Source organism: Rhinoraja longicauda, chromosome 3 (genome assembly GCF_053455715.1).
Source record: "Rhinoraja longicauda isolate Sanriku21f chromosome 3, sRhiLon1.1, whole genome shotgun sequence".
NCBI lineage: Eukaryota > Metazoa > Chordata > Chondrichthyes > Rajiformes > Arhynchobatidae > Rhinoraja > Rhinoraja longicauda.
Window position 1 is genome coordinate 94,391,810 of NC_135955.1, and position 12,015 is coordinate 94,403,824.

At 48.0% G+C, this 12,015-nt stretch overlaps 1 protein-coding gene across 1 annotated transcript in view; it reads right to left on the reverse strand.

Moving 5' to 3' along the window:
* The window catches only part of LOC144592274 (uncharacterized), a 65,835-nt gene that overhangs the window by 31,847 nt on the left and 21,973 nt on the right, over window positions 1-12,015 (reverse strand). Inside the window, exons 8-11 of the mRNA XM_078396803.1 lie at window positions 9,217-9,345; window positions 7,300-7,631; window positions 2,165-2,298; window positions 228-356 (exon numbers count right to left, since the gene is read on the reverse strand). Coding sequence (XP_078252929.1) covers window positions 228-356; window positions 2,165-2,298; window positions 7,300-7,631; window positions 9,217-9,345 — 724 coding nt within the window. The remainder of the gene's footprint in view (window positions 1-227; window positions 357-2,164; window positions 2,299-7,299; window positions 7,632-9,216; window positions 9,346-12,015) is intronic.

Below are 12,015 nucleotides of genomic sequence, written 5' to 3' on the forward strand. Positions count from 1 at the left end.
CTCCGAGATCTTCGGTTTCCTCCCACACTCCAAAGACGTGCAGGTTTGTAGGTTAATTAGCTCAGTATAAATGTAAAAATTGTCCCTAGTGTGTATATAGGATGGTGTTAATATGCAGGGATCGCTGGTCGGCGCGGACCCGGTGGGCCGAAAGGGCCTGTTTTCGCGCTGTATGTCTAATCTAAACTAAACTAAACATTCAGTAGAAACCGTAGATTAGTACGTACCTGCAGACTAGCAGGAAGTAGTCCGTGGTGACCGCTACTCCTTGGATGGAAGCCGCATCGTCGCGGGCTGGCAGCTTGGCCACAACCTTCCCTAGTTTAGAACTCAGTACCAGGCCTTCTCTCCCACTCCTGGCAAAGCCACAAATAAACAATTAGATCGAATCGAAGATCTGCACGTTCAAAGTAAAATGACCGCCCAATACCCATGGGCCCACAGCTTGGTTTGGGAACAGCTCCACCCAAGACCCGCAAGAAATTGCAGAGAATTCTGGAAGCAGCCCAGACCATCACACAAACCAACCTCCCTTCCATTGACTCCATCTACACCTCACGCTGCCTCGGCAAGGCCAGCAACATAATCAAGGACCAGTCTCACCCCGGCCACTCCCTCTTCTCCCCTCTCCCATCGGGCAAGAGGTACAGAAGTGTGAAAACGCACACCTCCAGATTCAGGGACAGCCACCTGCGGCGCTGGCTGCCTGCGAATGCTGCGGGAACGGCTGCGACTCGTCTCCGGAGGCTCCGGCGCAGGCCGCGTGGACGTCGGAAGCCCGCAGGCCCCTGGATGGGGGCCGACATCGGGAGCTCCGGCAGCGGCAGCGGCAACGTGTTCGCCCGCCCCGAATCGCGGGGCTTGGGTCGGCCCGCCACGGACCTTTCACCATCCGGCGCGGCCTGAAATAGGCCGCGGGATTTTTTTTCACCGCCCAGCGGGGGCTTCAATATCGGGAGCCCCGACCGCCCCGACGTGGCAACTCCAACAGCCTGACCGCGGGACAAGACGGCAGGGAAGAGAAAAAGACATTCTGGCCTTCCATCACAGTGAGGAGGGACTGGAGGAGACTCACTGTGATGGATGTTTCTTTTTGTTTGGTGTTAGTTGTGATTGTATGTGTTATTGCATTTTTATTGATTAATCTTATTGGTCTTATTGTTCAACTGCAGGTAATGTTTCATTTTACTACACATTTATGTGGATGTGACAAATAAACGACTATTGACTATTGATTGACTATTGAGTTTCTTCCCGTCTGTTATCAGGCAACTGAACCACCTTACCACAACCAGAGAGCAGTGCTGAACTACTATCTACCTCATTGGTGACCCTCGGACTATCCTTGATCGGACTTTGCTGGCTTTACCTTGCACTAAACGTTATTCCGTTAACTTGTATCTACGTATACATATGTACCGAGGTACAGTGAAAAGCTTTTGTTGCGTGCTTTCCGGTCAGCAGAAAGACAATACATTGATTGCAATCATGTATTGTCTTTCTGCTGACCGGATAGCATGCAACAAAAGCTTTTCACTGTACCTCGGTACACGTGACAATATACTAAACTGATCTGAAACTGAAACTGAAACACACTACCCTGGCCACACTCCTGTCCCACTGCCACCATCGGGAAAGAGGTACAGGAGCCCCAGACCCCATCAGACTCGGGAACAGCTTCTTCCCCTCTGTTATCAGGCTTCTGAACAGCCCTTCCATAAGCTAGGGCAAAGTCCGATTCACCCCTACCCCATTGCGGACATTGGACCCTGGAACTGATGTGCTACAATGCTGAGAACTATATTCTGCACTCTGTGTCTTCTCCTTTGAGGTCGATGGTCCCGACCTGAAACGTCGCCTATCCATGTTCTCCAGAGATGCTGCCTGACCTGCTGAGTTACTCCAGCACTCTGTGAAACGTCACCTATCCATATTCTCCACAGATGCTGCCTGACCCGCTGAGTTACTCCAGCACTCTGTGAAACGTCACCTATCCATATTCTCCACAGATGCTGCCTGACCCGCTGAGTTACTCCAGCACTCTGTGAAACGTCACCTATCCATGTTCTCCAGAGATGCTGCCTGACCCGCTGAGTTACTCCAATAACATAACATACAAGGTGCTTGTAATCCACACAGCAGGAGGTGTTGGTTGAATACTTACCGATAGGCAAAAAGAACTTGATCTCCCAATGAATGTTCAGACACTAAAACCGTGTGATCCTTGTGAATGGGGTTGTTTTCTGGGGTGATGTCCACTAGGTGTAACAATCGGCAGCAGTTCGACACATCAAAAATCTGAAAGCGCAAACATTTCATTGGTTCAGTTTAGAGGGCGGTCACGGTGGCGCAGCGGTAGAGTTGCTGCCTTACAGCGAATGCAGCGCCAGAGACCCGGGTTCCATCCCGACTACGGGCGCCGTCTGTACGGAGTTTGTACGTTCTCCCCGTGACCTGCGTGGGTTTTCTCCGAGATCTTCGGTTTCCTCCCACGCTCCAAAGACGTGCAGGTTTGTAGGTTAATTGGCTTGGTGAATGTAAAAATTGTCCCTAGTGGGTGTAGGATAGTGTTAGTGTGCGGGGATCGCTGGTCGGCGCGGACCCGGTGGGCCGAATGAACTGAGATGAGGAAAAACTTTTTCAGTCAGAGAGTTGTGAATCTGTGGAATTCTCTGCCTCAGAAGGCAGTGGAGGCCAATTCTCTGAATGCATTCAAGAGAGAGCTAGATAGAGCTCTTAAGGATAGCGGAGTCAGGGGGTATGGGGAGAAGGCAGGAACGGGGTACTGATTGAGAATGATCAGCCATGATCACATTGAATGACGGTGCTGGCTCGAAGGGCCGAATGGCCTACTCCTGCACCTATTGTCTATTGTCTATTATTCATGTATTGTCTTTCTGCTGACTGGTTAGCACGCAACAAAAGCTTTTCAATGTACCTCAGCACACATGACAATAAACTGAACTGAGACTGCACTGAGATTGTTTGTGTTACTTTCCAAAAGTAATTCCTTTTAAATTAGCAAACTTAATTATAAATTGCACGATTAGGGACTGCAAACGTGTGAAATATTAATTGGATTCATTCTGTCTCATCAACAGTCACACGAGCTGTGAGTTCTCAGATTTTTCACTGAGAGGAAATTCAGCAAATCCTGGCAAACAGCGGGGCAGCGATCGAAATTAACTGCAGCGCTGAGTTCTTTATTTTTCCAGCAAAACGACTTTTCTTTGCATGGATGTGTTTGGATGTCAGTGTTGCAAGAGTTCAGAATACTGAGGAGAAAGAATATGGTGCAGGAAGAGTGTTGTTTAACGTGCCAATTTTGTCTTGGTGATTTGAACTTAGGAGTAAAGAGGCCTTTCTGCAGTTGTACAGAGCCCAGGTGAGAACACATCTATTTTTTTTTAGATTTAGAGATACAGCGCAGAAACAGGCCCTTCGGCCCACCGAGTCCGCGCCGCCCAGCGATCCCCGCACACTAACACTATCCTACACACACTAGGGACAATTTTTACATTTACCAAGCCAATTAACCTACAAACCTGCACGTCTTTGGAGTGTGGGAGGAAACCGAAGATCTCGGAGAAAACCCACGCAGGTCACGGGGAGAACGTACAAACTCCGTACAGACAGCGCCTGTAGTCGGGATGGAACCCGAATCTCCGGCGCTGCATTCGCTGTAAGGCAGCAACTCTACCGCTGCGCCACCGTGCCGCCTTAAGTATTGGAGTATGGAGTCTGGAGTAATGTGCGCAGTTTTGGTCTTCCAATTTGAGGAAGGACGTCCTTGCTATTGATTAATATTGATTGCTATTGGGTTAATCCCCAGGATGGCGGGAAAGATTGGAAAGACTGGGCTTGTATTCACTGGAATTTAGAAGGATGAGAGGGGAGCTACTGGAGAGGTATAAAATTATTAAAAGGACTGGTCAAGCGAGATGCAGGAAAAATGTTCCCAATGTTGGGGGAGTCCAGAACCAGGGGCCACACAGTCTAAGAATAAAGGGGAGGCCATTTAAAACTGAGGCGAGAAAAAACCCTTTTCACCCAGAGAGTTGTGAATTTGTGGAATTCTCTGCCACAGAGGGCTGTGGAGGCCGATTCACTGGATGAATTTAAAAGAGAGTTAAATAGAGCTCTAGGGGCTAGCGGAATCAAGGGATATGGGGAGAAGGCAGACACGGGTTACTGATTGTGGATGATCAGCAATGATCACAATGAATGGCGGTGCTGACTCGAAGGGCTGAATGGCCTCCTCCTGCACATATTTTCTATGTTTCTGTGAGGTCCGTTCTCTCCATGCATCGTTCCCCAGGGTAATATTTCAGTCTCCTGCCACAACATGGCTGTATAAAGAATGCTTGGATGCTGGGTGTCACGGCGTGGGTTTTCTCCGGCTGCTCCGGTTTCCCACCACACTGCGGCTTTGTACGCTAATTGGCTTTGGCAATATTGTAAATTGTCCTCACTGGCGCAGTGGTAGAGTTGCCGCCTCACAGCGCCAGAGACCCGGGTTCCATCCCGACTACGGGCGCTGTCTGTACGGAGTTTGTACGTTCTCCCCGTGACCAGCGTGGGTTTTTTTCTCCGGGTGCTCCAGTTTCCTCCCACACTCCAATGACATTGGAGAATCATCGAGTCATACAGCATGAAACAGGCCCTTCGGCCCAACTTGCCCATGCCGACCCAAACATGTTCCATCTATACTAGTCCCACCTGCCTGCGTTTGGACCAGAACCTGTCCTATCCAAATGTTGGAATAGTCCCAGCCTCAACTACCTCCTCTGGCAGCTCGTTCCATACACCCACCACCCTCTGTGAATAAGTTGCCCCTCAGGGTCACAGTTTAAGGATAAGGGGGAAGTCTTTTAGGACCGAGATGAGGAAGTTTTTTTTCACACAGAGAGTGGTGAATCTGTGGAATTCTCTGCCACAGAAGGTAGTTGAGGCCAGTTCATTGGCTATATTTAAGAGGGAGTTAGATGTGGCCCTTGTGGCTAAATGGATCAGGGGGTATGGAGAGAAGGCAGGTACGGGATATTGAGTTGGATGATCAGCCATGATCATATTGAATGGCGGTGCAGGCTCGAAGGGCCGAATGGCCTACTCCTGCACCTATTTTCTATGTTTCTATGTTTCTATGTTTTGCTATTAAATCTTCCCCCCCTCACCTTAAACGTATGGTTCTTGATTCCACTACGCTGGGTAAAAACTGGAAGAGAGAAATGCTGCATAGATGAAATATATATCTGCAGCTTTATAAAACAATCATAATTGGTGTTCTATTTTTGATCTTTCCATCTTCATACCAATTAATGTGTTAATGGAAGGTTGGTGGGGAAGGGTTTTTGCTGAAACAATTAAATAAGTCAATGAAAGTCAATGAAAGAAATGAGTTACGAAGAAGCACATGTGCTAAAATGCAAACACACACACACACACGCACACACACGCACACACACACATACACACGCACCCACACACACGCACCCATACACACACACACACGCACACACACACACACACACACACACACACACACACACGCACACACACACACACACATACACACACACGCACCCACACACACACACACACACACACACACAAATACACACACACACACACACATACACACACACACACGCACACACACACACACACACACACACACACACACACACACACACACACACACACACACGCACACACACAAATACACACAGACACACGCACACACACACACACAGAAGGCAGTGGAGGTCAATTCTCTGAATGCATTCAAGAGAGAGCTAGATAGAGCTCTTAAGGATAGCGGAGTCAGGGGGTATGGGGAGAAGGCAGATACTGATTGAGAATGATCAGCCATGATCACATTGAATGGCGGTGCTGGCTCGAAGGCCCGAATGGCTTCCTCCTGCACCTATTGTCTATTGTTTCCGCGCTGTATGTCTAAACTAAACTAAGATGCATTGTGGTAACAGGCCCTTCAGCCCACCGAGCCCGTGCCGACCAGCGATCACCGGTACATTGGTTCCATGTTATACCACTTTCTCATCTGTTTCCCCCACACTAGACGACCATTTACAGAAGCCAATTAACCTATTAGTCTGTACACGCCGGTCACCAAGCTCACGGGACTGGGTCTCTGAGAAAACCCGCACGGGGAGAACGTGCAAACTCCGTACAGACGCCTGGCGCTGTGAGGCAGCAGGTCTATTGCTGCGCCACCGAGAGTCCTTCACAATTGCAACGCATGGGTTCACTCACAGCTTAGCCGAGAGACCGTGGTTAACTGGGCAAGTGCCTTACATTGGAACACGCCTTGCTGTGAAAGTATTCTTGAGGAAAGTATTCTTGAAGTATTCCACAAAATCATGAGAGGAATAGATCGGGTAGATGCACAGAGTCTCTTGCCCAGAGTAGGGGAATCGAGGACCAGAGGACATAGGTTCAAGGTGAAGGGGGAAAGATTTAATAAGAATCCGAGGGGTAACATTTCCACATAAAGGGTGGTGGGTGCATGGAACGAGCTGCCAGAGGAGGTAGTTGAGGCTGGGACTATTCCATCGTTTAAGAAACAGTTGGACAGGTACATGGATAGGACAGGTTTGGAGGGTTATGGACCAAGCGCAGACAAATGGGACTAGGGCAACTGGGACATTGTTGGCCGGTGTAGGCGAATTGGGCCGAAGGGTCTGTTTCCACACTGTATCAATCTATGACTCGATAACTCTATGACTCTATGTACCTCGTTACAATAGCCACAGTATTCTTACCTGCCCTGCACCTCCTCCAACCTCATCTATTGTTTCTGCTGTTCCAGGTGCCAACTTCTCTACATCGGCGAAACCAAACGCAGGCTCGGCGATCGTTTCGCTCAACACCTCCGCTCAGTCTGCCTTAACCAACCTGATCTCCCGGTGGCTCAGCACTTCAACTCCCCCTCCCATTCCCAGTCAGACCTTTCTGTCCTGGGCCTCCTCCATTGTCATAGTGAGGCCCACCGCAAATTGGAGGAACAGCACCTCATATTTCGCTTGGGTAGTTTACACCCTAGCGGTATGAACATTGACTTCTCTAACTTCAGATAGTTCCTCTGTCCCTCTCTTTCCCCTCCCCCTTCCCAGTTCGCCCACTAGTCTTACTGACTCCAACTACATCCTATCTTTGTCCTGCCCCCTCCCCTGACATCAGTCTGAAGAAGGATCTTGACCCGAAACATCACCCATTCCTTCTCTCCTAAGTGATGCTGCCTGACCCGCTGAGTTACTCCAGCATTTTGTGATGTCTTACCTTAACAAAATGGCTTCCGTCGTAAAAGGCCAACAGGTGTTGTCCGTCGAGCGCCGACCGTACTATGGGTGGGTCCAGGGAACTAGTGACCGTGAATATCTGCTGCCCATTGTGGATATCCCACAGCTGGAGACCGTTGTCCTCAGTCACAGCCGCCAGTGTATTCTGCAGGCACAGAGTTATGGAATCGATGGCCCTGCCAACGCCATGGACTGTATGCAATGCTTTGCCACTGTTGAGGTCCCAGATCTTTAACGTCCCGTCCCGCGATGCCGTGATTGCTCGAAGGCCCTTCTGGAAACATGTTACCGCTGTAATCCGGTCAGTATGACCTGTGAGATCGCAATGGGCACCTATTAAGTCACCACATTTAATAAAACCCATGTAATAATAATAATAATAATAATAATAATAATAATAATAATAATATATTCCTTTATTTGTCCCACACCGGGGAAATTTGCAGTGTTACAGCAGCAAAGTGGATAGCAAGAGACACTTGTTATAAATAAAAGGATAATTGTCATCATTTACTGTGTTTTTCCTTTACTGTTACTGATTGATTCCTGGCTGGGGTGGCAGGACTTTCATATGAAGAAAGACTGGATAGTCTCGGCTTGTACTCGCTGGAATTTAGAAGATTGAGGGGGGATCTTATAGAAACTTACAAAATTCTTAAGGGGTTGGACAGGCTAGATGCAGGAAGATTGTTCCCGATGTTGGGGAAGTCCAGAACAAGGGGTCACAGTTTAAGGATAAGGGGGAAGTCTTTTAGGACTGAGATGAGAAAGTTTTTTTTCACACAGAGAGTGGTGAATCTGTGGAATTCTCTGCCACAGAGGGTAGTTGAGGCCAGTTCATTGGCTATATTTAAGAGGGAGTTAGATGTGGCCCTTGTGGCTAAAGGGATCAGGGGGTATGGAGAGAAGGCAGGTACGGGATACTGAGTTGGATGATCAGCCATGATCATATTGAATGGCGGTGCAGGCTCGAAGGGCCGAATGGCCTACTCCTGCACCTATTTTCTATGTTTCTATGTTAACTGTTACTGTTGACTGGTCTGCTGGGAGCAGTGCTGGTTGTGCAGTCTCACAGCAGCGGGAAGGAAGGACCTCCTATATCTCTCCTTCACGCACTTGGGGTGAAGGAGTCTGTCACTGAAGGAGCTACTCAGTGCAGTGACAGTGTCCTGCATGGGGTGGGAGTCGTTGTCCAGCAGCGATGTTAGCTTTGCCATCATCCTCCTCTCTCCCACCGCCTGCACTGAGTCGAGGGGGCAACCCAGGACAGAGCTGGCCTTCCTGACCAGCTTGTCGAGTCTCTTCCCTTCCGCCGCTGAGATGCTGCTGCTCCAGCAGACCACTCCGTAGAAAATGGCCGATGCAACCACCGTGTTGTAGAAGGTCCTTAGTAGTGCCCCCTGCACTCCAAAGGACCTGAGTCTCCTCAGCAGATAAAGTCTGTTTCAGACCTATTCAGACCTATGCCGAGAGTTGAATAGGTCAGACAGTTCAGACCTATGACGAGGGTTGAATTCTTGGGGAGATACAGACCAGTTTGCACTACTACTTCAATAAACGACTTATTAAACCGAAAATACGTTTGGAAATCTCTCATGTCGGCCCGCGTCAAGATCGATCACTCCCACTCCCTGTGAAGAAGGGTCTCGACCCGAAACGTCGCCCATTCCTTCTCTCCTGAGATGCTGCCTGACCTGCTGAGTTTCTCCAGTATTTTGTGAATAAATACCTTCCCTGTGAAGTAATGGCTATCGGAAAGGGCTCTATTGGAAAAGACTGACGTTGCCATTGCATTCATAAACCAGCATCTGCAGTTCCCCGCTTCGACACTTACAATAAAATCTGGGCAGGTGCAATGGACGGGACACACACAGGTTTGGGACAGAGCGTTTCTTACCCGTCAGTGTACTGTACAGCAGTCCTCCCGGGGGTAAGAGGCAGGTGAATGAGGGTACGAGGAAAGGCATTGAAGATCGTTGACACTGGTTCAGCAAACGCAGGAGATGGGGGTATTTTCTTGGGTCATCTGAAGAAGAAGTATTGCAACACTCATTTAATGGATCAATGGTTCAATGGTTTCTTTATTGTCACGTGTACCAGCTGCAGCGAAATACAGATTTTGCACACAGCAGACAAGACTATCCTGAAACCCTCAGCTGAGAAGGTTGTTGGCTGCAACCTTCCCCCCATTGACGAACTGTACACTGCAAGGGTCAGGAAGCGAGCGGGCAAGATCATCTCTGACCCCTCTCACCCTGGCCACAAACTCTTTGAAGCACATCCCTCTGGAAGGCGACTCCGGACTGTCAAAGCAGCCACAGCCAGACATAAACACAGCTTCTTTCCGCGAGTAGTAGCTCTACTCAACAACCAAAAGTCTGTAGTCTCTTTTTGCTCTGGTTTATTTCACTCACACGTTTAAATTGTCATGTTGTGTTCTTAATGTTTTAATGTTTTATGCTTTATTATTAATTGTTTACTATATGTTCGTGTTGTTACTTGTGAGCGGAGCAACAAGGCATATTCCTTGTATGTGTACATACTTGGCCAATAAACTCATTCATTATTCATCCGTTCATAAACACAATTGCCCCAGTTAGCACAGAATGTGCAGAGCAGCCCAATGAGTCCATGTGGAGTCATGCATTTTGGTACTAGGAATAAAAGAGTAGACTATGTTAAGAATGGCGAGAGAATCCAGAAATCGGAGGTGGAAAAGGACTTGGGAATGCTGGTGCAGGATTCCCAACAAGTTAATCTGCAAGTTCAATCAGTAGTAAAAGGGCCTGCCCCACTTAGGCCATTTTTTAGACGACTGCCGGCGACTGTCAAAGTCGTAGCAGTTCGCCGAACTTTTCTTTTACCCGACGACAATGACCACGACAATGCCGAGTCAGGTCGAGATCACAGCGTCTTCGGAAACATCGCGGAAATTCCCACGCTGTCAATGCTTCTCCGGCGTCCTAATTTTCGCTGAAATGACTGACAAGTCGGTAAGTACTTGAGAGTTTTGAAATATAACATCTTTCCCGGGTTACTTGAAAACCAAGCTTCATGGTAACAAGGCATAAACAGGATTGACTTCCAGTTTACTAATAGCTGTATTAAGAAATTTGATTTTAAAAGTGGTTAAATGGATTTTTGTGCGGAGTGTGGGCATTCCTTGAAAATGTACGGGAGATGCATATCTGGTTTCTGGGTTGCATATCTGGGTTGGGAGCCCACTTTAAAAGTAAATCGCTGATGGCCATAAACATCGCGAAAATTCCCACGCCTACCTGACCGTCAAACTGTCGCCTCCAATCTACCTGTCAAATGTCCTGACGGTAAATAAACTGGTTAAACACAAGCATTTTATGGTATTTTCAAATGACTTTACTTATTTTAATATTACATGCTTCTAAATGCATCTAAGAGAACCTAGCAAACCTGGGGACAGCGTGCGACAGACAGCGCCCGCAATAAGCAACGATACCATATCTGAGGATGTGCTGGCTCTGGAGAGGGTCCAGAGGAGGTTTACGAGAATGATCCCAGGAATGAGTGGGTTAACCTATGATGAGCGTTTGTCAGCACTGGGCCTGTACTCGCTGGAGTTTAGAAGGATGAGGGGGGAACCTCATTGAAACTTACCGAATAGTGAAAGGCCCGGATAGAGTGGATGTGGAGAGGATGTTTCCACTAGTGGGAGAGTCTAGGACCAGAGGTCATAGAATTAAAGGACGTTCCTTTAGGAAGGAGATGTGGAGGAATTTCTTTAGTCAGAGGGTGGTGAATTCGTGGGATTCATTGCCACAGACGGCTGTGGAGGCCAAGTCAGTGGGTATTTTTCAGATGGAGATTGACAGATTCTTGATTAGTATGGGTGTCAGGGGTTATGGGGAGAAGGCAGGTGAGTGGGGGAGAGAGGGAGAGATGGATCAGTCATGATTGAATGGTGGAGTAGACTCGATGGGACAAGTCAATATGTATCTGTACACTGTGGACAACTCAATTGTAATCATGTATTGTCTTTCCACTGACTGGACGGCACGCAACACAAAAGCTTTTCACTGTACCTCGCTCGGTACATGTGAAAATTAACTGAATCTAAACTAATTCTAAACTAAATCTAAACTAAACTAAGCTAAATTAAACTAAATTTAAACTAAAGTAGCTTCTCTCTAGTCCTCTGGGAACCTTGTCTGTTTCACTGCTTTAAAAAAATCCATTGACTTCTGTGACAATGAATTCCACAGATTCACCACTCTCTGACTAAAGAAATTCCTCCTCATCTCCTTTCTAAAGGAACGTCCTTTTATTCTGAGGCTGTGGCCTCCGGTCCTAGACTCTCCCACTAGTGGAAAAAAAACGCTTTACATATCACGAAGGACCACTGATAGGAGGAAGGTAGACCCCAGAAACTGGAGTAACTCAGCGGGTCAGGCAACATCTCCGGAGAGAAGGAATGGGTGATGTTTTGGGTTGAGACCCTTCTTCACTGATATGTGGATTGCCCTGGATTATGTAGGAAAAAAACTGCCGATGCTGGTTAAGATGGGGAGAAGGCAGGCACGGGTTACTGATTGTGGATGATCAGCCATGATCACGATGAATGGCGGTGCTGGCTCGAAGGGCCGCATAGCCTCCTCCTGCATCTATTTTCTATGTCTCTATGTAGACACAAAATGCTGGAGTAACTCAGCGGGACAGGCAG